General features: G+C 37.0%; 1 protein-coding gene across 2 annotated transcripts in view; it reads left to right on the forward strand.

Moving 5' to 3' along the window:
* RRAS2 (RAS related 2) overlaps positions 1-26,647 on the forward strand; it is a 70,394-nt gene that overhangs the window by 14,422 nt on the left and 29,325 nt on the right. The window contains exon 1 of one of the 2 annotated variants that reach the window (XM_046637629.1): positions 24,018-24,036. The exons of the other annotated variant lie outside the window; for it this stretch is intronic. Coding sequence (XP_046493585.1) covers positions 24,034-24,036 — 3 coding nt within the window. The 5' untranslated portion in view covers positions 24,018-24,033. Of the gene's footprint in view, positions 1-24,017; positions 24,037-26,647 lie in introns of those variants that run through there. 2 annotated transcript variants of the gene reach the window in all.

The raw sequence follows: 26,647 nt of genomic DNA on the forward strand, positions 1-26,647 counted from the left end.
TATTTTCTGATTACAGGCGCCTAAGGACTACACCATACTACCTTGCGCAAAGAAGACACTATTTATTTAATGAGTTACCTTAAAAATGAAGTCTTTAAGTTTTTCTTTCTTTTTAAAAAATGGTTAGGTTTATGAAGCACTTGCCATTCACTTGAAAGTGGGAGAGCTGGGATTGAGTAGGGAGTGAAGTTGGTTCAAGCGTCCTTTTGCCTCCTGGTCTGCCTCCTCCTGCCTCCCGGAGATCCATTTCCCATTACTCGAACACACGCTGCTCTGCCCAGCCGGGCAATCCCAGACACCTTCTCCACACCTATTTGGAATTCCTGCCGTCACACAGTGTATTATGTCTGGAGAAAAGTGGTCTGATCACACTTAGTCACAATCCGTGTGTAGTGTACCTCCATGACTCTTCTGAAGCTGTGTCCTTTACCAAGTATGTCTTTTTATCTGACTAATCCTTAGTCATCTTTCTGCTTGTGACTCAGAGTTCATCTCCAGCAAGCCCTTCCTCAGGAAATATCCAGATTTCACTAGGTGCCACTCCCATGTGCTTACATAGTATCTTGTACATTTTTTTTTCTGAGCCTTTTGAGAGTGAGTTGTGGAAGTGATACCCTTTTAGTGTTTATTTCCTGAAGAACAAAGGAGAGTCTTTTATATAACCTTAGTACAGGTATCAAAATCAGGAAATTATAATACTGGTATCTAACCTACACTACTTAAATTCACCAGTTGTTCCAATCATGTCCTTTATAACAAAAGGAAAAAAATATTTTTGGTCCACGATCCAGTCCAGGATTGCATGTTGCACTTATTTTTCACGCCTTTTTAATCTTAACATATTTGTAAAATATCTCATTCTTTGGATTGTCTGATGTTTTCTTATCATTAGAATCAAATTGTGTTGTTTTGGCAGAAACATCACACAAGAAAAGTCTTTCTCCAGTACATCATGTTAAGGAGGCACATGTCTGTTTTTCCCATTACTGATGGTGTGAAATCTGATCACTTAGTTAACCCCTCAACAGTTACTGCTGTTCCCTTTGTAATTAATAAATATCTTGTGGGTAGAGCTACTGGAGCCAGTTAGTGACTAGTCCTTTTTGAACCGTTGGTGGTGTATCGCTTTCTTTAGCTCCTCTCCCTTCTCCCATTCCTTGTTGCCTGGTTTCCTTCTCTCTTTCTTGTTAGACTTGCTGTCTCCAATTTGCATTTCGTGAGAAGAATGGTTTTTTAAAATGCTTGCATCGAACTCGTATTTTCTTTAGGGGCAAAAGCTCCTAGTTGCTACATTTACTTTATTCATTAAAAGGACCTATACTTTTTTGGTTTTGATTTCTTCATCTATAAAATGAAAGGGCTGAAATAGATTATATCTAAGGTCCTTTCGGATTCTAAAGTTTTGTGACACACGAGTTTATGAGTTTTTAATTAGAGTGTTGTCTGGTTTGCCCTTTCTTCCCCTACGGTTTTTGAAAAGTTGTCTTCATACTTCTTCCTGTACAATATATAAATGGCTCATTGCTTTGGCTTGTAATAGAACCGCCCTTGCTTTGACTGGGACCATGACATCCTTCACACCTGGATAATGCCTCTTCCTAAGCTGGAAGACAAAGTGGTATTTTTCTCTTGTGGTGGACTGGCGGTGGGGGTGGGCGACTCATTCCCACAACAGTCAATAAATAAATCCTGTCATTCCTTGGAGTTTTCTAAATTGCTTAAAACAAAAAAGAGAAGGAAAAAACCAATTCAGTCCAATAGTGTTTATTACCTTTAAAAACATGATTTATGTATACTTTCTTTTGGAGGGTTTCACAGAGTTTCTAATCATTATATCATAATTTCTAAGGAAGTGAGAATCATGATTCATTATGGAATTTAGAGCAAATTATTTAGTTGTAGAAGGTTTTTCATTATAAACAAACTGAAAGTCAAGTGTTGTTTCAACATTGTCAATACTTTTAAGTTCTGAAGTAAAAGCATTAGGTTGTTTAATGAATTATAAAAAATTCATTGGCCACATTTTAACTTTTAAAATAAATCTTCATTAAGATTTTTTATAATAACTAGCATTTACCTTTTGTGATGTTTTACATTTGTGTAGTACTTTAGTTTTCAGAAAACTTTTGTGTACATGGTTTCCTTTTATACCCGTAACAACCCTTTATGATGGGAAGGTGGTGTGATGTTGTCGTCGTCGTTCTTTCTATTCTATAGAAGAGGGAATGGAGGCTTGGGAAGAAGTAATTTGTCCAAGGTCCTATAGCAAGTAAACAGTGAAGCTGTGATTTACGTTGGTTTTCCTGACTCCTAAAACGTAGTGGTTTTCTTACTATGGGACTGTGAATGTTAAATTGGAACAAAAATGCCAACATTTACCAGAGGGAACTTTTCTGAAAAGAGTGATATATACTCATTTAATGAATGAAATTCTCTTATGTGACTGTTTCCAGTATGAATCTGGGAGGTGCCCCGAATAGGGGAGGAGAAGAGGAGGAATCTCAGAGCAGGTTCCATCTGAAGCGCACTTGATGGCTTGATAAATTTCTACTAAAACTGCTAATGATGCTAATGATGAAAGCTAGCATGGGGCCAAAGATTTGTAATGGCATCCTCTCTCTAAAATGTAGCTTAAAATGAGACTGAGGTATCCATTCTACAAATATCGCTGTTGTATACATGTGTGAGAATGACAAACAACAAATTTACATATTGATTACTTATTGGGGTGAGGAGGGGTGCGTATGATTGTCGAGGGACGTGTAAGGGTCTAGAATCATTGCTAATGTTTTATTTCTTAAATTGTGAAGTAGATATACATATTCTTAATATTTTTTCTTCATAACATTTTCTGAGATATTTTATAGTTAATTAAGAACAAGAATGTACTCTGAATTGACTTAAATATGTAGTCAAATGGAAACTTAGCTTTTCATTTGGTGTTCAGGGTATCATGACTTGGTTGACAAGACGCAAGTGTGTTCTTTAGGGGTTTTCCTTCAGGGTGGGAAACTATTTTTTTTCCCTGTCTGTTCAAACAACAAATAAAACTTGAGTACAATTCTTATTACAGTAAACAGTTTGAGTTTGTGAGCAAAACTGTTTTGTGTGAATGTGTGTATAGAGGTGTGTTGTGATTTGCTTTTAAAATACGGTACACATTTTCTGAAGATTTCTCCAAAGCAGAGTATCGCATTTCATCTTGCTGGTTACAGGAACTGATGAATAATTTTGGCTTAAATTTCCTGTATGAAGAAGTGATACCTTTAACTTTTCCCAGCACGAAATTCTTAATGCTATTTGTAGGTATACAAAATAATGCTCACGTAATGTGGTTTTAGCGAGGCGTGAGTAAGGATTAAAAGAAAATCTAGAGTATCGCATGCTAGACTTTCTCTCTGCTATATACTGTTGACATGTTTGCTCATGAAATTCACTCATTTATAAAATGGATAACTTTTGGACTGAGAACATTTTCATCAAGAGTGTGTTCTTTTTGGTAGAATTCTTTATTTGTTTTAAAAATGTACTACCATTTTGGTGGCCTTGTGAATGAAAGCAATCTTATTTCCTGGTTTGAATGATCATGGGATTAGAAAAAACGCTGTTGATGGTTGTTCGTCTAAAAGCGTTGCCTTTATTTGGGTAGTTCTGGTTTTTGGAGAGGTAAGGTGGGAGAGAGAAAAGGAATTCTGTGTTGTTCAATGTGAAAGTATGTACACTTAGATGTTGCTAATTCCCTCAATAAAGACATTGATTGAAAACATGACTTAAGGGCATCTTCAGATTTATAGATTATGTGTGTTTAAGAGGAAGTGGGTGGGGTGGGGTGGGTAAGAGGTGGAAGGTGGGGGAAGGTGGAATCAATGCTCTTGTTCTTGAGTTTAGAGGTTTGAATTATCTCCTTTTTTGGGGATACAAATTAACTCCTGGTGTAAATTGTGGAGCCCCTTGGTGATTTTGGGTGGATCTGAATGTCATCTGAGGACTGGACTCACGTGGTATTAACTTTTGAGAACTTGAAAATGTGTTTTGCTTATGGCGTGGTTTAATGTTGTCAGTTTTCTTTGTCTGGTGTCTTCTCAAAAGCAGAACCATTCTTCCCATTCTGGTGGCAGGTGGAGGCTGTGATCCATTAAGATTTGGGTAATAGACAGAATTTGGGAAATGTCCTACGTGCAGGGCTTCTTCAGCCTTTTTTGTGTGAAGACTCTGGCAGTCTTGTGCAGCCTCTGGACTCCTCAGAATACTGTTTTTTAAATGTATAAAATAAAATACATAGGTTTATAAAGGAAACCAATTACATTTACAGTTATCAAAATATTACCAAAAAAAGTCTTTTTAACTCGTGTTGAGTGTAAATGCTATTGTGATTTATCTGGGACAACCATTGTGAAATATCTGTGATTTCTGTTGGTGACAGTCGCAGGTACTACTACAGTGGTTTCTTGGAGGAAATACTAAATTTCAGTTAGAGGTTAGTGAAAAAAACTTTTTTCCTCATCCACATTTTTGAAGTTCTAATGCCAAGAACCCCTTTTTAATGCAGTGAAAAAAAAATGAGGTGACTGTGGGGTTGAGTTTCATTCACTGACTAGTATGCACATACTTGCATGACTCTGAGCCTTAATTTCCTCATCAATATAATGGAGATGGTAATAGTACTTGTGGGATTTTAGCTTTTTACACATAGAGCACCCACAATAAAGCTACAATCTCACGAGTACTTTTACCGTCTCCGTCTGCTATCATAGTTGACTGATACGTTATTTTAGCAGTTTGAGTAAAGTGTAAAACCTTTACCTCCCTTTATGTCCCTTTTCTCTCCCCTGTTTGTAATATAATTATTTTAAAGATTTCCTCTACATACAAATAGAACCACATTAGACAGAATTATAATTTTTGTTTCAACCATCAGCCATACTTTAGAAGACTTAGCAGAAGGAAGGCCTGTTGTATTTATCCATATTTTTGCCGTGTTCTTCCTTCCTTCCTGAGGATACTTGTTTCTTGTTTGCTTTCTGTTTAGAGAACTTCTTTAGCCATTCTTTTAGAGTCAGGCTGCTGGTGACAAATTCTCTTATATTGGCTTTACCTTCATTCCTGAAGGCTTTTTTTCTGGATATAGGATTTGGGGTTGATCGTTCTTTCTGTTCAGCACCTGAAAAATTGTGCCACTTCTGATCTCCATGGTTTCTGATGAGAAACCTGCTGTCGTTCAAGTTGTTTTTCCCCTGTAGGTAAGGTGTTGTTTTTCTTTGGCTGCCTTCAGGGTGTTTTTCTTTGTCTTGATTTTTTAGAAGCTAAATTCTGATGTGTCTAGGTATGGATTTCTTTGATTTTTTTCCTTTTTTAGGATTTGCTCAGCTTCTTGAATGTATGGATTTATGTCTTGCCAAATTTGGGAAGTTTTCACCTATTATTTCTTCAAGTACTTCTTCAGCCCCACTCTCGGTCCTCTTTCTGGTATTGTGATCAGAGGAATCTTAGATCTCTTGTTACAGTCCCACAGGGGCTTGTGGCTCTGTTCTTTTTTTTTTTTATCATTCTGTTTCTTTGTTTTTCAGACTGGGTAGTTTCTGTTGTTCCCCCTTCCGATCCATTGATTATTTTTTCTTCCCTTCCATTCTCTGCTGAGACCATCCTCTGAACTTTTTATTTTGGTTATTGTGTTTTTCAGTTTTAAGTTCCCCTTTGGTTCTTTATAACATAGTTGTCTGCTGAGACTTTGATTTTTTTGCTGAGGTGTTCTTTCTCTTCATTTATTTCAAGCGTGCTTGAATATTTTATCAAGACTGCTTTAATGTCTTCATCAGATGATTCTCACATCTCTGTCATCTTGATGTTGGTGTCTGTCGATTGCTTTTTTCTCATTCTGTTTGAGATCTTCCTGATTCTCGGATTTTCTGTTGAAACCTACACATTTTCATATTTTGTTCTAAGGCTCTGGATCTTACACAAACCACCTGTTTCAGCTGCCTCTTTGATACTGCTTTGGCAGGAGAAAGGAGGTGGAGGTGCTGCCTCATTCCTGCTGGGTGGAGGTAGATGTTCAGACTTGCCACTCAGCCTCCATTGAAACCTGAGGTGTAGGGGTCATTCCTTATTACTGCTGGATGGGGGTAGAAGTCTAGGTTCCCCACATGATCTCCATTGGCACTTTTGAGGGAGAGAGGTTCATTATTGGCTGGTGGGAATGAAAATCCTGGCTCCCTGCTTGGCCTTCTCTGACACCATCCCAACAGGGGGTTGGGCTGCCTCTTTATAGCCTTGAGATTGTAGAATTCTAGGTTCCTGGGTCTTTGCTGGTGCACGTTTGGGTGGGGCCACAGTTTTTTCTGTGGTGTTTGACTCGAGTAGAAGAGTTACTGTCAAAAAGTTTTCCCTTTTCTGGACCCTGGGCTAGAGAGAGCATGCTTTGTTGGGGTTCTTTTTTTTTTTTTTTTTTTAAATTTTTTTTTTTTTTTCCTTTTTCTCCCCAAAGCCCCCCGGTACATAGTTGTGTATTCTTCGTTGTGGGTTCTTCTAGTTGTGGCACGTGGGACGCTGCCTCAGCGTGGTCTGACGAGCAGTGCCATGTCCGCGCCCAGGATTCGAACCAACGAAACACTGGGCCGCCTGCAGCGGAGCGCACGAACTCAACCACTCGGCCACGGGGCCAGCCCTTGTTGGGGTTCTTTTAGTTTGCTCCTGTTGGCATTTCTGGGTTGCAGGGTTTTTCAGCTCCAATTCTGAGGTAAAAAGACAACCCAGGGAATTCACCATGGTGTCATTCCTTGGGTTCCAAAGTGTTAGCCTGTATGCCTTTTCTCCAGCTTTCAGGCTCTTATTATGTTTCTTTATATATAATGTAAACGAATTTAACTTTTGCTTAGCAGGAGGAAGGGAGAAAGTATGTCTACTTCATCTTCCTGGAAGGAGGAGTCCTCTTCAGTTTTTGTGTGTTTTTTTGGTTATATTAAATAATGCTGTAATTAATATTTTCCTCCAGAGTTTTTATTTTGTTTTCTTATTTCTCTTGACTTTAGATTATTAGCTCAAAAATGAATTAATATTTTTAGGCCTTTTGATTCACGTTGTAAGTCATTATGCATTCAACTTAATGTTATAGTAAATTCCGTTCTGTACTTACTGAGTTTGAGATGCTTCAGGGGCAGCTATGTGAAGCCATGTGTTATCCCTATTTATACCCAGAAGGATAGTGTAGGAAAGAGATTTGGGTGGAGAGAGAGATTTGGGAATCTAAAGTGATAGATGATTGTTGAAGATAGTTTGTATTGGTGAGGCTTCCCCATGTGGAGGAGTACAACATGGCTCAAGATGGACCTCTGGAAGGCTGCCCTTGGAAAGAGGGCAGGAGGAAGAAAAGGAACAAGACGAGAGAAGAGAACTAGAGACACAGTTGTGTTAGATATTGAAGAAGTCAAGAGAAGAGAGCTTCGGGAATGGTTGAGTGTTGAGCAGGGTGACATGTCTTAGATTGCTTAAGGATCTAAGGGTGAAAGTGTAAGATTGGATTTGGCCATGAATAGGTTACACAGAACAGACTTAGTGGAATGGATGGGAAAAGAAGCCAGATTACACTGAATGGCAGCTCAAGAAAAATACTGATGGAGGAGAAAGAAGGAAGGTAAAAGTTGAGGCTGCACGTGAGTGTTTTTAAATTTAAAGGTTTCTTGTTTATATGCTGAGGAAAAAGAGCTAGTGTGACAGGAGATATACTAGGGAAGGGACTGTCTGGCAGGGACCTTGAGAAGGTGGGAGGAGATCGAATCTACAGCACAAACTGAAGGATTAAAAGCTGGGCAGGAATAACATACTGTTTTTTTTTCCTCATGGAGGATGGAAAGGAGATATACATATATATATATATATACACACACATATATATGTATATACACACACACACATATATATATGCGTGTGTGATTATGGATGCAGGAGACTTTAGAAACAAGGGAAGACTTGATGGGAGTCTCAGCTAGAAATAAGAGGCAGAATAATCTGGTGTACATAGATGCTTTTCAAAAAAGTTGTAACCCAAGTCAGTAATTTAATAGGTTATAGTACAGGCACATCAGAATTGAATATATCTTTAAAAATTTGCTGATGATAAAAATGATTCTTTTATATTAAAAGAAAAATGGCAACAGGATGAGCAACAATTAAAAAACAAACATTTTAAGTTCTCTCACTGAAGAGCAAAAACGGAAAAAAGGCAAAATAAAATAAGACAGTTTTAGACTGTCAAGTGACAAAGATCCGTAAAAGGTTACCTATCAAAAAGTAGGTAAAGGTATGAGGCTATGGATACTCACACCGCTACTGATATTGGAAATCGGCAAGCTGAATTAAGCCTGAAATTTCATAAACTTTGACCCAGGAGTTATTTTTCAAGGAATATTAGCTGTATGTGCAAAGATTTATATACAAAATTTTGTGACATCGTTACTTACAATAACAAAATTTTGGAAATAGCCTATGTGATCAATAATGAAGATGGATGAAATAATGGTCCACATCATTAAAATTAATTAAAACTAATTTTAAAGAGACTTTGGTAAGGAAGAAATGCTCATTAAATAGGGGAGGAAAGCAGATTATAAAACTGAACATAGAATACAATACAGATTTAATTATATATGCATAGGGAGAAAAGGACTCAAGTTGAATAAACATCCCTCGACGATTTTAATGATTTTTGTTTTTTTCTTTTCCCTGTCTGGATTTTCTTTGCTGAACATGTGATATATTCTATAGTATGGAAAAGGAATGTTAAAACTTCAGTGCTGCTGAGAGCACTCTTCAGGGAATACAGTTGGTATAGCTTTCTAGAGTACGGTTTGGTATTCTTTGTCAGTAGCCTAGCCTTATCCTTTAACTCGGTAAGTATTCCTCCGGGGAGTTTTACTAAGGAAATGTATAAGAACCATAAAGATCTTTATACAGAGATAATTATCAAGATGTGATTTATAATAGTGACGTGCTGTGATTGTCCTAAAAAGGCCGATGGTTAAAATATAGTTCATTGCTCTAGTGGACTTAAAGGAGATCAATGCAGGCTATAAAAAAATGATTTTAGAAATACATGTTAATGAAACAGGAAGTTGCTTATACTATAATTTATGTGAAGAAAAAATATAGTATAAGTCTTGTCCTGATTTTCATTGGTAAAATAATAGAAAAAACAATGGGAAGGAGACCCAAATATTGAGTTATTTTCTTAATATTTTATAAATTTTCTACAGTAGCCATTATTTTATAGTTAGGAAAAAAGTTGGAAATGAATTTGCTAATTGATATAAAGTGATACATAATAAAGTTGTTATGATTTCCAGGGAAGTTTGAGTTCTAATTTTTACTGTTGCATTTTTTCTTGTATAATTTGTTTGTGTCTTTGCCCATTTATCTATTAGCTTCTTATTTGAAAAAGCCTCTATATGTCTGACATTGACTTCACATAGTTTATCTATTGTGTGATGAAACACACACTAGACTTCAAATCAAGATTTCTTCTCTCATTTAAAGCTTAGAAAAAGATGGTTTCTCTTAAGATCTGATATGCAATTCTTTATTTTTCTATGATCAGATTTTCTTGTTATGTCTCTTATAAGGAACTGTTTCTTGGCTTTCTGTTTTGCTGCAATGATAATGTGTGTGATTTTTTTTTTAATCAGTTGAAAAACAGTGAAATATCGTGCAAATTTCATTAAAAATGCAAAATTTTTACCACATCATATGCAAAGATGTAAGCAGTACAAAGGTATGTAAAATAAAAAGTAAAAGCTTCTACTCCCCGCTGCAGCCCGCCCTGCCCATTCCATTTCTGTTTGCATTCTCATTCTCTAGTAGTAACCACATACAATAAAATGCACCCCTTTTAAGTGTATTATTAGACGAAGTTTTAACAAATGTGGATGTCAAAATGCTAGTAACAGTTACCACAAGCAAGATACAGAACCCTTCCATCACCCCAAGAAGGTCCCTTGTGCCCCTTCCCAATCAATAACTTCCAGAGCTCACCACTACATTGACTTTGACCACCCTAGCTTAATTTCGCCTGTTTTGGACTTTGTATCATGGAATTATACAGTATGTACTCTTTTGTGCCTGGAATGTTTTTGCTTGGCGTGTTTTTGGGATTCGTCCATTATATTGCTTCTTTAGGAGTGTGTGCTTATTTGTTGCTTGGAAATGTTCCATAGTATGGATATACTGCAATTGATTTGTCTGTTTGCTTGTTGATGGAACAGTTGGGTGGTTTCCAGTTTTTAGGAAGTGTGAGTAAAGCTGCTCTGAATATCATATAGAAGTTACTATGTGTATTTATATTTTCTTTTCTCTTGGATTTAAAACCAAGTTGTGGATTATTAGGTCATATGGTAAATGTATCTTTGACTTTGGAAAACCGCTTGGTAGTTTCTTATGAAATGGTTGTAACGTTTTATATTCCTACCAAAGAAGTGTGGAAATTCCAGTTACTCTGGGTCCTTACCAATACTTGATATTTTAGCCAGTCTAATGGAAGTGTAGTGGTATCTCATTGTGGTTTTAATTTGTTTTTCTCTGACTGATGATGTTGAACATGTTTTTGTGTGCCTACTGGCCATTCGTATAGCTCCTTTTGTGTGTATTCAAATCTTCTGTCTGTAAAAATGGGGGTGCTTATGTTACTGAGTTGTAAGGATTCTTACTTTCAGAACACAAGTCTTTTGTTAGCAGTGTGTGTTGTAAATATTTTCTCCTTGCCGTTTTGTTTCTTCCTATTTACTTATTTTATTATGTATACCTGACATATAACATTACATTAGTTTCAGGTGTACAACATAATGATTCAATATTGGATATATTGCAAAACGATCAGCACAGTAAGTCCAGTAAACGTCTGTCACCATACGTGTTTCTTCCCTTTTAATATTTATATCTTATTTGTATGGTTATATTGCTTTGGGCCAGAACTTTTAAACTTTTTTCCCCTTTTATTTATTTATTTGCTGAGAAAGATTCTCTCTGAACTAACATCTGTTGCCAATCTTCCTCTTTTTGCTTGAGGAAAAAGCTTTCCTCTATTTTTGCTTTCCTCTATTTTGTATGTGGGTCGCCGCCACAGCATGGCCACCATGGCCACCAATGAGTGGTGTAGGTCTGTGCCCGGGAACCAAACCCAGGCCACTGAAGTGGAGCATGCCAAACTTAACCACTAGGCCTCGGGGCAGCCCCCTGACTTTTAAACTTTTAAAATCATGGCATAGTTAAAGTGAACACAGTAAATGTCCTTGTTTTGTTACTGACTTTTTTCCCTATATCATGTAAAATACTTAAAAATTTTTTTGGATAAGTTATGTTAAGTAAATATCCTATTAGTGTTTTTATTTAATGTTATGAGCAGTGTAGTTTTATTGGGTGCTCTTTTGCGTCTATAGAAATGGATTCTGTTTGTTTTATTAAACCATTATTGTTGTGTCTGTTAATGTTGAATTGTTCTTACATACTTAGGACATGCATCACTTCATTATTTATTTAACACGTTGAGGAATTTTGTATACCATTATTTTGCCTGATAAATTTCTTGTTTACTTTATTAAGTTGTATTGTGTGGGTGTTGTGTTTTGTTTCCATTTTCTGGGTACCTCAAACCTGTGATCAAGATCATATTTGTCTTGTAGGATGATTCGGATGGAATGTTCATCTTCACATTCTTTAGAGTTTTAAATTTTGTTTCTTTAAAAATCTGAATTTACCACTGTTGTCATTAATTTCAGACATTTTGTTGGTAGTTCTTAGATAATCTTGTCCATTTTATCTAATGTTAATTTAGTTTTTCTTTTTTTTAAAAGATTTTATCTTTTCATTTTTCTCCCCAAAGCCCCTTGGTACATAGTTGTATGTTTTTTAGTTGTGGGTCCTTCTAGTTGTGGCATGTGGGACCCTGCCTCAGCATGGCTTGATGAACGGTACCGTGTCGGTGCCCAGAATTTGAACTGGCAAAACCCTGGGCTGCCAAAGCGGAGCACTCGAACTTAACTACTGGGCCACGGGGCTGGCCTCTAGTTTTCTATTTCTTGAGATATCAGCTTTGTGTATACTTATGTGTTTTTACTCTTTTAAATTTTGGTGTAAAAACATTACCTTCATTAAGCTTCTCAGTTTTATTATACAGCTGTGTATAGAGTATCTTATTTTTGTTATAGCCTCTTTCCCTGGAATGTATGTATTATCTGAACTTCTTTATGAGTGTTAGCACATGTCAACATACTGCCTCTACTTTTTCAGGTAATCTGAGATGACTAAGACATCCCTGCCTGGTGGTGCTGGCTTAGATTTTCTAGAATGGTCCCCCACTTGCACTCGAAAGTGCCAGGTTTTAAATTGTCAGTGCTATCAGTTCATAGATCCTTGTGTCCTTAATTATTATGTTCTGTTTGCCTTTGAGTTTAATACTTTTCTGAAATCTTATAACTTATTGCTTTGTTTTTCTCTTTTGATTAACACATTCAGAACTATGATTTCACCTGTGAGTACTGCATGAGTCATTTTGATATTTGTTGAAATCCTATTTTAATTTCCTAAATTAAAACTTTTTTTCTCGTTTGAGTTGTTTATTATATATTTGGAATTTAAGTCTTTGTTAATTTCTGCTTTTTTGTTTTGCTTTGTTTTCGGTGGTGTGTCCAGGGATCTGGAACTTGCAGACATTCGAGAAGATACATTTCTTGTCTTTAGTGCAAGGCCAGATCCAAGTATTGAGGAGCCTAAAGCTTGTGTAGTTTTAGGGACCCTCTTTGAGAAAGAATACAGAACTATGTACACAGATGAATATTTATTTCCGGTGAAGAAAGAAGGCATCTGTATAAATAAAGGGCCTCAAAGCCCAATCTTCATTCGTTTCCTGGCGAGTCTGCCTCTGCTTTAAAGTATAAAATTTGTTTTATGTACATTGACTCTTCATTAATTTTATTCCTATCCTTGGTGCCCTGTATTTTTTACTACATGCTGTAATGTTTTTCTTAACTTCAGTCTAATAGTTTTTGCATTGATTTATGCTTTTTGTTGCCTAAGTAAATATTGTTTCCATTATTGCATAATGACATTTTAAAATCTTACTGTTGCTCTTCCCAAATAAATTTTACCATGTTTGATAATGATTTTTTCAGACTTGCTTTCCTCTGTTGACTAAATTTGATACATTTTTTTTGCTGGCCCTTTTATTGTTAGCCTCGTGTTTTTAAAGCACCACATTGTTAGATTTTATTTAAAAAAGAAATCCTCTTGAACCTCTTCTGATGAAGTTGTGTCACTTTATCACTGTTATTTCGGTCTCAGTTTGGTCTTTTTGTGTTTTTCCCTCCATACTTTTCTGTATTTTAGTTCCTTTATTTTACAGTAACTTTTAAGGAGCAACATCTATTTTCATTACCTGCAGTGTTGTGGGGGAGTAAATAAAGTTTTCATCCATGAAATTTCTTCTCCGCTGAGTTGTGGTTGTGGGTATAAAGTATAATCTATGAAGAGTTGGTTGGAGGACGTTAGAATTCTGTACTGCTCATTTTCTTTTTCCCTAAAGCATTTAGAGATTCATTAAGTAGGGAGAATTTATGTTGTTCGGGTTATGTTGCATGAATTCATATGGTCATAATTCCAGTAGCAATTTTACTGATAACTTGACTTTCAAATGAAATCAAGGGGAAATGAATAAAATAGCCAGTTATTCTCCTGGAGTAAAATTTTAATCCCCACATCCTGCTGGGGTCCTTTTAGGTTGTGTATGTGTGTGTGTGTATGTGTGTGTATGTGTGTACATTCACGCAATGGACACTTAGTTTGCTTAGTTTATTAGTGCAAATTAAAGGCAATTTTGCTAGTGCTGATAAAAATACTTTTGGAGCTAACGCAACACTGCTTGCCTTTTTTGGTGTTAGTAATGCAAATCATATTTGTTCTTTAAACGCTTAGAAAGGCCGTGGAAGTAAGTGATTGCGCCCCCCTCCCCTGCTAGTGGAATAAAGTTAGTAGATAGAATGAGACTTTTTTTTTCCCCCTCTTGACTCTGAAGAAGACAACTTCCTTTATTTTGCATTTTTGGGTGGTGGTTATAGCACTTGTTTTGAGGTTTGACCCCCCTCTGTTCAGCTATTTTTATTTTTACATGTCACTTTGGGTACTCTCAGTGGTATTTTAACTATAGTATCTTCTGTAATGAAATTCATGCATGCATATTACGTCTTAAAACACCACTGTTGTTTTGACTTAATTTGGCTTGATTGGTTTATGCTGTTTCTGCTTCATCTGAGTTGTTTTTTTAACGAGTGAATGCCTGTTTTCCACAGCTGAACTGAATAGCAAAATCCTGCTCTTAATAGATCTGCAGTGTTTGTTTTCTCTGTTGAACATGTAAATGGTTTAAGATAATGACATGAGTTTCCACTGCTTGGTTGCCCAGTGTCCCCACCCTCCCACTCCAACACCCCAGTGGAGGACAGACATTTTGCTTTTACTGAAAACTGTCCTAAATTCAATTGGAACTCCTGATTTTATGTCAGCTGGAATAAAAGTATAGGAGAACTTCTACCCCTTAAATTTTTTTTTACTATTGTTTAGCTTTCAAAGGTCTTACTAAACAAATTTCAGAATCAGAAACCTGATAATTTTGTGTTGCATATTTACAGTCTTTTCCAAAACTAGCATTGGAAAGCATATATTTCCTGAAATGTTTTATTGTCACAATTGATGTAGTTGAGTTTAATCTAGTAAGTGCTGTAACTTTTTATTTAAAATAAAATTTAGACACTTGTAAAATAGTTAACAATTGCATACTTCCTGGTATAGAAATTCAGTATACAAAAATGCTAAAAATTATACTGCTAATATAACAGCACTAGCATTTTACAAGCTATATAACGTTCTAGTTGTAGTTTTAAGCTGTCACTATTTCTGGTTTTATGAAAAATAAAGCATTAGATGTATGCCCTATATTTTCAGATTTGTACATAATTCTGTTGAAGCCTTCACTACTGTTTTGGGGTTCTATGCCGTGGGATAATGAGGTCATTTTTATTGTTATTCAAGGAAAGAAAACCAAATTCTCTTGAAGAGATTCTAATATGTCCCTCTTTTGCTGAATACTTTTCTATAATGTTGTTGCCAGAGAGAAAGTCTTAAATTTGAGGAAGTAGATGAGAGAAGCCTAGTGAGATTCTAAACTACATGCGCCCTTAAAATAGCATCAATTGCTGCTCCTTCCCCAGTTCCCACTCCATTCCATAATTGTACAGTAGTATTTTGCACAGAAATTGCCATTTTACAAACCAAATAGAAGACATAATGAAAGAAGAGACCCCCTTGTACAACAGCAAACAAAAAGGCAGCTCTTTCACACACTGAAAAAGTATGTAACGTCTACGTCAGGAAACCTAAAGATGCTACCACAGTTTAAATAAATAGAAAAGCACACTGTATTCTTGGATTTGAAGATTTAAGTTCTTAACTGTGCCAGTTCTAAAAGTTAATCTGCGAAGTTAATGGCACCCTAAAATTAAAAAACTAAAAGGATTACAAAAAAACTTCACCAGACAGTTACTCTGTTGAGGTAAGTATCAGTGTAAACTCATTTTGTGCATAAGTAAAATGAAGCTCAGAGAAATCAAGTAACCTCTCTAAGGTCACAAAGCTAGGAAGTGGTTGAAGCAAGGTTTCACAGCAAGGTGCCTTTGAGGGCTCAGCTGTAAGAAGAACTAGTACTTAGTAAGCACTTACATTATTAAGCATTACTGTTCCAGGCAAGGCACTATGTATTTCTCAATTAGAATAGCATCTAAATATATTTAAAAAATCAAAATTTGTGAGACTTTTGTAGGGAGGTTCTAGTGATAATGCTTGCTGTATTTATAAGTTTATACGCCCTTAGAATTCCCTCCTCCCAATCGTACTTTTTCCCACGTGCATGAGCAGTAGTTCAGCGTCATTTATTGACTAGTCCGTCCTTCCCCCGTAACCTGCTATTCTGCTTCTTTATTTATCAAATTTCGTATATGTGAATTTGCTTTTGTAGGCCTTTTATTCTGTTCCATCAGTCTTTGCCTATTCCTGTGTCACTGCCTCTCTATCTTAATTTCATAAATGGTTAGGATAAGCTTCACTGCTGTGTTCATTCAATAAAAATTTCATGGAACAAATTATTGGACAGCTATGTACCAGGAACTGTGTAGGAAAATGCTGGGAAAATGGCACTGAACAAAACAAAAAATTCTCATGGAGTTTACTCTTGTGAAGAGTTTCCTGGGTGTTTATCTTGGCAATCATTTTGTCGTGTTCCACAAAAACCCAATAGCTTTTTTATTTTAAATTGTATTAGATAAAAGAAAATGGACGTTTTGACAGTTCTATCTGTGAACATAGAATGCTTTTCCATTCATTTATATATCTCCCCTCCCCCCTTTGGCCTTTGTTTAAAGCTTTATAGTTTCTTTCCATAAAGGTCTAGAATATGCTTTATTAGATTTACTTCTAGTGACCATGTATTTGCGGTTGCTATTGTAAATGATATTTTTTATTTGACGTAAGCTTTCTAATGGCTTGTATGCAGAAATGGCTTTTTTTTTTTTTTGCCTGGCGGTTATGTGGATTTTTGTATCCAAAGGCCTTGCAGAACTCTATTTCCAGTAATTATTCTGTGTATTCTGTATGGTTTTCTGTGTAGGTAACCATATCATCAAATAATTTGTTTTCAGTTCTTATACCATTTTGTTTTCTTATCTTACTGCATTGGTTAGGACCTCCAATACAATGTTGACTACACCTGGTAATAGCAGACATTCTTGTTCTTGATTTTAAAGAGTTTCACTCTTCAAAAAAGATGTTTGCTGTACATTTTTGGTTCCCTCCTAGTCCCATTTGCTATGAAATTTTAAGGTAGAAATGACATTTTCTTATGCTTTTCCTTTATCTCTTATAATCATATTTTCCTTTAATCTGTTCATATGGTGAATTATATTTGTAATTTTTCAAAAAAGTCTGTATTTCCTTATATTCTTGTATTCTTGGGATATATTGATCATAATGCATATTCTTTATGGTCTGTTAGATTCTGTTTGCTAATATTTTGTTTATAGGCTTTCTATTTTTTTTTTTATCTACGTTTAGTGAAGTTGGCCTGTAATTTTCATCATGTCCTTGTCTCGTTTTGGTATCTAGGTTTTACTGGCCTCATGAGTTGGGGAGTCTTTTCTTTTCTGTTCTCTGGAAGAATTTGTGTAGTACTGGAATTACCTGCTCCCTGAAAGTTTGATAGAACTGGCTTTTACAATTTCTGGACCTGATTTTGTGTGTGTGTGTGTGTGGGGGGGCAAGGTTCTTTTGTTTCTTAATTTTTCCTCATTTGTGGGTCCTTAGACTATTCAAGCTCTCTAATTATTCTATCCCCAAACAAAATTGAGCTCAAATGAGAGTAGGGAGCACTTATTGATAAGAAAACACAGGGAAGGCAGAACTTGAGGAATGAGCCAGCATTTCAGTTAGATACTAAACTTTGGGCCAGCAGCAAGCTGGGAAGTGGAAAGGGAGCTTAATCTGAGACTTCGCTCATTAAGAAGAATCCCTCTAGCCAGGTTGAAGTGGCCATAAGTGGGCTAAAGGGGTCTTAGCAGATGGACAACCCCCTGCTCTCCCTCCTCCCATCTGCTCCTGAATGATCAAACAGATGTGCACCAGCAGAACGCTAGACACAGCAGAAATAACGAACAGCAGATTGAGGCTCCACCCCACCCTGTACAGGGACTTCGGACACCTTGCAAGTATAAAGGAGGGACTTCAGTGCTATTCTTGTAGTGTCCCCTGCCCTATCCCACCACCCTTCCATGAAGGGAAATTTATTGAGAAAACCTAAAATTTGCTCTCAGTTAGTCATGCTAGTGGAAGGAGAGATGGTATGGACATTCCCCGAAGGTTTTAAAGTATTGACGTGCGTTTACTTGTTTACAGTTTATCTTTTATCATTATGTTGCTTAGGTTAGTATGAAGGTTAACTTCACATTTTCAAGGTTTTCCCATATTTCACATGCTACTTCTTTTCACAACTAGTTGTCAGGGTCTTGAAAAATGAATTCTGAGATAAATTTAAGTTATTTAGTGTTTTTATTTTTGCCAATCTCTGCTATTTTATATAAACTGACAGTATATGTACTACCTTTCAGAAAAGTTCCTACTTTGTGCTTTTATCTTGTCATTCTTAGCTAATGTTTTTGCATAACTTTTTCTGAAAGTAACAAAAATTGATTAAGGGAAATCTCTGGGCCAACCTGAAATTTAACTTTGGAAGCTGAGTATTCACTAATTTCTAGAGGAGAAACTTTCTGCTGCTTTTGTTTTGTTTGTAGGTTGGCATTAGCTAAAGGAGCTAGTAAGGAAATGGAAGAGTTGCTTAAAGAAGTCCATTAAAAATTTTTGACTTGATTAATTTCCAGTCTCGGTGTTGATTGGCCTCTCACTTTTGGTAGCGAGCATATGACTCTAGACAAGCATGCACTCATTCTAGGTATATTGCCGCTTAAGAAAACGGCTTTAAAAAAATATGTTAGAACATGGGAAAAAAAGATCTTGCTCTTTTGTGGTTTTGCAGGGTGCCAGAGGTTTGGTTGCTTGTGTGTTTCACTCAATTGCTTTCTGTTCAATGAATAGGATCACCTTGGTGCATCACAACTTTGCAGACTCACTGCAGAGGAAATAGCAAGAGGTAAAATGACCTCAAATGAATGTGGCTTTTTTTGTGGGATGGGGTAGGTGGGCAATGCTACAACTCAACAAACAAATTGAATCACGCAGGAAGACCTTTATTTAACTCATCTTTATGTTCTTCTCACACTGTGACTTTTTTTGGGTATCATTCCTTGTTCTGTAAATATTTTGACAGTGATTAGTTCACTGTAAATATGTATCATAATTACAGTTGAGTTGTTTAGTATTTTTATAATCTTATTTTATTATCATTTCTCGAGTAAGCTCTTTCCTTTTCTCCTTTGAGCTGACAGCTTACTTACTGTGAGAGTGTTTAGGTCAGAGATTTTAGACTCACAATGTGGGTTGAATGGAACTAACCCTCTGTCTTATCATGTTGGATTCTTTTACATCTGTTTTTGCTGTTGTTTTAATCACACAATTATTTTGTACTGGGAAAAATAAAACTGGTTTTTGCCTCTCTCTACCATAAGTGTTTGGGGCAGAATGATGGCCTTTTATCAGGTGGGTGTTGGAATGAGATATTCTGATAATACTTTAAAGGGAAGGAGAAATGCTTCCTTATGTGTGGTAAGCTTGTAGTCATCTGTGCTCTTAGCAGGCAGAAGGGAGTCTGGAGAGTTTTGTCTGTGTTTATTGCAATGTGGGTCATTCTCACATACCTAGGAAAACTTCTTTGCCTGCTTGCCAGCTTATTGCCAATGTCAGGATTGACTGAGGTATGTTGGGACGGATTTGAGGTCTGGACATTTTAGTCCATAAATACAGAGAACATAGAAGCAATACATTTATTTTGTTTTCTTAAGGTAGTTCTCAGGGTAATGTAGTGGTTTGGGGCACAGAATCGAGCCAGACTGCTCGGAATCAGTCTCCATCCACCAATTACTGCTGTGTGGCTTTGGGCAAGTTACTTATCCTCTTGTGTCTCCCTTTTCTCACCTGTAAGATGGAGACAATACGAGTACCTACCGACTTTGTGGACTTTTATAGTTACTTTTCAATAGCCCCAAGAGTGGGGAGTGAAAGAATCAATAAAATATCTGTGTTTGGTTATCTTTACTGTAGACTGTCTGCCTTCCCCAGGAAACATTTCTTCTGTCTTCGCTGCACCATGGCCCAGCTGGGCTTTATGCTGGAGTGACCATGGCAGGGAAGCTTGTCCTGGGAGACTGGGTCAGGGCCCCGCCTGGCTGGGTACAGGAGTCCTGTTGTGAAAGAAGGGTTTTGCTTCTCTTGTAAGGGCAGCTAACTGAACAGATGCCACCTTCTCCCTGGGCACGCTAGTGTTAAAAGAAGTAAACATCTGAAGAGGATTTATTAGGCTAGTGATTCATTCATTCAACAAATATTTCTCTGGGGTTTGTGTGCATGGCCTTAAGGAATTTGCAAAGACCGTTTTCCTGTGCTAGAGAAGAGCTTAGGTCCTCACTGAAGGGAAAAACGTCATGAAGGTGATTGCTTTGTTCTTTCTGCTATCTCTGAAAATGACCTGAGTCTCCTTTAGAAATGTAGTTATGTTACGGTTGTCTCCTTGTACACTTCAGAGCTGTGCTACGGTTTGTTTTGTAGAAGAAGATCAAGAGGAAAAACTGATACGTTCTCTCATCTTCTGAGTTTCTTTTTGATAAAAAGGCTACTTTTCTTAGAAGTAAAGAAATCACCTTTGGATTTTGTTTCCCAAATAATTTAGTGGAATGTCAATATGAATTTATTCGTGTTGGTGTAAAAAATTTTTATTAATAAAGATACTCTACATGTTACAGGCCTGTCTGGCATTTTGTAAATAAAACTCTTCCTGGCAAGATGTATACATTTTGATTCTATTTTTCCATTGATTTAGAGGATTAAGAATCTATGAAACAGCCCATTACTCCCCTCCCCAATACCCATAAAGATAACAATGTCAAATGGTAGAACATTCACATCTGTGCATACATAGTACTTTATGCTAAACTTACTTGCCACTCCAAAACTGTGTATTTTATTCATTCTAAGACACATTAAATAAACTCTTATTTAATATCTTTGTAATTAGGGTGCTTCTTCCAATTGATGGCATCCTAGAGTCAACAAAAGATGATATTTGTTTTCTTGTCTTGCCTCCTTCTTGACTGACAATGAGTAGACTCCTGGAGGGCAAGAACGGATACTCATTTATTTTTAATTTCCAGTGTCTGGTTTGCATTTAGAACCTCAGCTTTTGCTGAATTACAGTGTAGCAATTTTTAGGATCATCTCAGTAAGTGTTAGTTGAAATGAGAGTTTCATCAGGACACTTTTGGAGGAGGAGGCATAGGAAAGGAGGGCCTGGTAAATGCTGATAATTGGTTAAATGCTACTTCTCCTTTCCCCTCCTTTGTAGTCCTCTCTTTCTCTTTTCATAGATTCTCTTGCTTCCTTCTGATGCATGCATAAGTCACTGACAAAGCATCACATACACTTTACCTGAATTAGTTGCTTTTAGCAGATGCCACTGAAATGAAAGAGTAAGAATGTTACATTATCATTTATGTTATTTTTTGAGCATCCTTTGGATGTTGCACCATGTGGTAGTCGCTCTCCACTATGTAAATGAGGAAGTGGGAAGTAACTGTGTTTAGGGCCGTAATGTTTGGTCCGTGGTGATGGAGGAAAGGCCAGACTTCCTGCTCAAGGTTTTTACTTTAGAAGACTCTTCTTCTGAATTACTATTTTTTGTTATTTTTATTAGTTTAAAATTCTCTGTCTTATTTATAGATAGCTCTGTGATTATGAGGCTTTGGGTTTTCATACCCTTATCACAGTAAATCAAATGCTTACTTGAAAAGGTGAGCTACGTCTAGTCTCCCTTTGGTCTTGCCCCTGAGTCCCTTAATTATCAGTCTTACAAAATCTGGATATCATCTTAGTGCTAGAAGAAACTGCTCAGTGGATCTAGTTGTTTTCCTTACATTAAGCTTTTACATGTGGGTGATTAGAAAAGTCTTATCTAGGACCTTAATTAGTTTTTTTCTGGAAATAACTGCCGTGTAAACTTTTTAAATAGACTCATTTTTTTTTTAGAAGAGTTTTAGATTTACATAAATCAAGAAGATAAAACAGAAAGTTTCTGTATACCTGGCACCCAGTTCCCCTATTATTAGCGTCTTACTTTGTGTGGTACATTTGTGATAATTGAGGAACCAATATTGATACATTATTATTGAAGTCTGTACTTTATTCAAGTTTCCATAGTTTTTACTTAATATCCTTTTCCTGTTCCTGGGTATCATCAGGACACCACATTACGTTTAGTTGTCATGTCTCCTTTCCTTGACTTTCCTTGTTTTTAGTGACCCTGACCATTTTGAGGAGTACTTGTCAAGTGTTTTGTAGAGTGCCCTTCTATTGGAATTTGATGTTTTTCTCATGACTGGACTGAGGTTGCGGGTTTTGGAGACAAAGACCACAGAGGTAAAGTGCCCTTTTCATCACATCACATCACATCAAGGGTGGATACTCGCAATGTGGTTTATGGCTGTTGATGTTGACCTTGGTCGTTTGACTGAGGTCGTGTTTGTTTGGTTTCTCCACTGTCAAGTTACTCCTCTCCTTTCTGCCGTTTTTCCATATTGCATTCTTTGGAAGGAAGTCATTATGTGCAGCCCACACTTAAGGAGTGGGGATGCTGTATAATTTTGAATAAATGTATTTAAATGGCATAACAGTTTAAAAATGTACCTGGACTTAGTGAAAGTTTGTTTTTAATAAAAAGATTACCATTTAAATAAAACAGTAAGAAATGTACCTGCATTTAGAGATTCGGTTTGGCAAAAATTTTCCAGCTTTTTCTTATTCTCAGTGTTTCAAGCTTTGCCATCGTGTTGCAGCTCTTAGATGTTCCTCTTTACCTGTGTTTTGTGCCATCTATTTGATACTCATTTTTGAGAGAAAATGAAAGGGAAATGTGGGAGATCATTAGTCAAAAACTCTTGAATAAAATTTGTTAATATTTTGATCTTCATCTATTGCTTTTCTGTACTTAAAAATATTATTTCTAAAATTGAGGGCTTAGTTGATATGTAAATTATGATTAGAGACCAGAACATTTCAGGACCCAAAATGATGAAGGGAAAGCACCTTGTCGGAAACCCCCATGACAAGATACCTCTCCTTGTAGTTCCCATTTGGCTGTTTCAATTATAAGGCTTATGTTAAAATTAGATCAGAATTTCCATCGTAGACTCTCAATTTCATAGTTGTGTAAATGCTGTATAAACTTGATTGTAAACAAAGGCGTTTAGTGACGGGCCTCGTGCAAAGCCTTAAAAAGAAAGCGTTATTCAGCTCAGAGGGTAGGAAATATATGTCTAGTTTCACATTTTAACTTGAGAAATTGTGAAGACAGCCTTTGATTCTAAAGGTGAGCTTAAAATTTTTTTCTTACGCTTTTCCAAATTTTCTGCAATGAAGATGTATTTTATAAGAAAAAAACTAAATGAAAAATAATAAAACTAACTTGTTAAAGTCTTCAGACTTAATTATATTTTGAAACAAAGGATCATTTTGACTGTTTTCCCAAAACTACTAGAACCTTAGAACCGTTTAACTCCATTTACCCTCTTTCACTTTTTGTGTTTTGTTGACTAGCTGAATTTCTCTAGTTCAGAGAATGAAAACAGTTTTTTCATGTGTCTATGTGTATATCTGCAATAAATTGCAGTGCTGGCACTGTGAAGACAGCTCAGTATTTGAATTCCAATAGCTTGTGAGTAGAAAAAAAATTGTTTTGTTTATCCACTCTTCTTGGGCTTATAAACTACATACAGAAAATAATTAGGTAGATTGAGGAGTTCAAATTTTATAGGTAGGTACAGTCATTTCCTAGATCTGCTATAATAAATTACCACAAACTTGGTAGTTTTAAACAACGGAAGTTTATTCTCGTGGTTCCGGAGGCCAGAACCCGGAAATCAAGTTGTCGGCAGGGTAGGTTCCTTCTGGAGTCTCTGAGGGAGAGTGGCTTCCATGCCTCTCTCCCAGCTCCTGGTGATTGTTGGGAGCCCTTGACATTCCTTGGCTCGTGGACACATCACTCCAGTCTCTGTCTCCACCTTTACATGGCCTTCTTCCTCTCTGGGTTCTCTCTGAGTTTGTGTGTCTCAAATCTCCCGCTCTTTTCTCTCACACAGACACAGTCATTGGATCTAAGTCCAGGATGATCTCATCTGGAGATCCTTAACTTACGTGCATCTGCAAAAACTCTACTTCCAAATAAGGTCCCATTCACAGGTACAGGGGTTAGGAGTTAGACGTATCTGTTTGAGTGCCACAGTTCAACCCACTATGGTGAGTAAACCCCTTCCTGAATTTGCTAATAAGCACTGTAAAAGTAGTTTAACTAAATGGAATAATAGTTATAGAATCTGATTTATATGCATATCAATGTGATTCAGAATTTAGTTGCATGTTTACTTTCTCTTCATGTGGTTTGCAATTGATGTGGCATTCTTTTACTGTGAAATTAGGCTGTACATATATGGACAAGCTGTAATTTGTGACTTTAAATGGTGTGAGCAGAGTCTTAAATTCTATGAACATATGCCATTTAGCTCTTGACTTTTTTAACCTACATACTTGGGTATTTTTGTAAGATGGATGTTTATGTGGTTCATTTTGATATGAATCACGTTTGTCTCCACTTAAAAGAGTTTAAATTTATCCTGTGATCTAGTCCGATTTAAATTTGTGTGTCACAAGGAAGGATTTTATAGAAATTACCGAGAATTGCTGGGTGGATGAATGAGGTTAAATAATCAGAAGTTAGAAGGGTGGTCCTTGGTGTGAACAGACAGAGCTGCTTTCTGAGAAGTGCTGGCCTTGCCTCCTGGCATGTGGTTTGGAGAAACTTGAGTCAGAGCGTTCTCTCCTCTTTCTCTCCTATTTTGAGATGAAGGCCATGAGGAATTTAGTTCTTATTGTTGTTAGCATAAAGCAGCAGTGATAGAGGCTCAATAATGTGGTTTTTCTAAGTTTAGTTGTGCTATAGACCCATAGCCATAATGTCTGACAATGTAATTTTTAGAAACAATAAGCCTCTTCCCATCCACCCATTCCCTGTCCACATTAGCCTGTTTTGGTTTGTCTGTAGCACTTATTTAAAAAACGGTCATCTTTATTCTGCTTGCTCATGTATTGTCTCCTCCACTAAAATTTAAGCTCCACAAGTGCCAGAACCCTGTCAGTTTTATTCTCATTCAGGACTGTCTCCCAGCTCCTAAGTAGTAAGTACTCAACAAATATTTGATGAATGAATGAACTTAATATATTGTGGACACTCTTGAAATCCATACATAGAGACTTTCCTTTTTTTTTTATAGGAAGATTGGCCCTGAGCTAACATCTGTTGCCAAGCTTCCTCTTTTTTTTTTTTTCTCCTCAAAGCCCCAGTACATAGTCGTATATCCTAGTTGTACGTCACACTGTTCCTCTATGCGGGACGCTGCCACACCATGGCTTCAGGAGCAGTGAGTAGGTCCGCACCCAGAATCTGAACCTGTGAACCCTGGGCCACCGAAGTGGAGTGTGTGAACTTCACCACTTGGCCGCTTATCCTTTTAATGGGTGTTTAGTGTTCTATAATGGATATACCGTAATTCGCTTAACCATTTCCTGTTATGGACATTTAGGTTATTAATAGTTTTTCACAATAACGAAGCTGCCTGAACATCTTGTTTGTGTGTATGAATAGGTGAATATGTGTCTTTGGTAGTCGACAATGTTAATTCCCCTCATTTATAGCTATGTTCCTATAAAACAAGCACATTTAAAAATGTATTATTGAATTAATTTTCAAGTATAATTGACTTACATTTTCCTAAATATATTTAAAATGCTTTTATTTTTTATTTTATTATTTTCTTTGGTGAGGAAAATTGTCCCTGAGCTAACATCTGTGCCAATCTTCCTCTATTTTGTATGTGAGACACCACCACAGCATGGCTTGATGAGTGGTGTGTAGATTTGCGCCCGAGGTCCAAATCCGTGAACCCTGGGCTGCTGAAGTGGAGGGTGTGAGCTTAACCACTACGCCACCAGGCCAGCCCGTGATTTTTTTTCCTCCTTGAATCCATGGAAATCTTTTGCTACAACGTCTTAAAGGGGATTTTAAGCAATGTGTGTTACACACTGCTCTAATTGCCTCTGTGGGATGGATCTTGGCCAGCCCCTGTGAAAGGAAGTGTCAGAGCCCTTCTGCCCTTTGTGTTGCAAGACTGGGAATGGAAGGCAACAGCCAGTGTAGGATTAGATTAGAACATCACTCTCCAGTGGTTTTCATTTCACTGGGAATAAAATCCAAAGTCCTTACTGTGGCCTGCAAGGCCCTGCGGCCTCTCTGTTTTTTACCTCTCTCTGTTGTTTGTTCTCCTGTAGCCACACTGGCCTCCTTGCAGTTCCTCAGACGTGTTACCATACTCGTACCTCACTGCCTTTAACTTCTTGTTCTCTTGGCCTGGACTGATCTCCCCTAGAGAGCAGGGCTGCTCACTCCCTCAGTTGACCTAGGACTCTCTCCTCAATTGTTACATTGTCACCGAAGCCTTCTCTGGCCACCTTATGCAATATCGCATCCTCCTCAGTCTCTCCCGCTGCTCCCAACTCCCTTTATTTTTCTTCGGAGTTCACATCGCCTCTGATGTATTCTGTGTATTTATTTGTTGATGGTCATCCCTCCAAAAATCTTCAAGCTCTGTGAGAGCCGGGTTCCCTCCTCGGCTCCTGAGCCATCGCAGGTGCTCGGTTAGCATTCGTAGATTGAGTGGGTTAGTGAGTAAACCTAAGGAAGGTTCACGTGGAAGTTTAAAAGTTTAGTAGAAGTTGGGCTGTGAAAATCACTACCCCTCTTCCTTCTAGTTTTGCTTCTACAGACCATTCTCTGCTCTCAAAGGGACGAGAAATG

Source organism: Equus quagga, chromosome 14, assembly GCF_021613505.1.
Source record: "Equus quagga isolate Etosha38 chromosome 14, UCLA_HA_Equagga_1.0, whole genome shotgun sequence".
NCBI classification, from domain to species: Eukaryota; Metazoa; Chordata; class Mammalia; order Perissodactyla; family Equidae; genus Equus; species Equus quagga.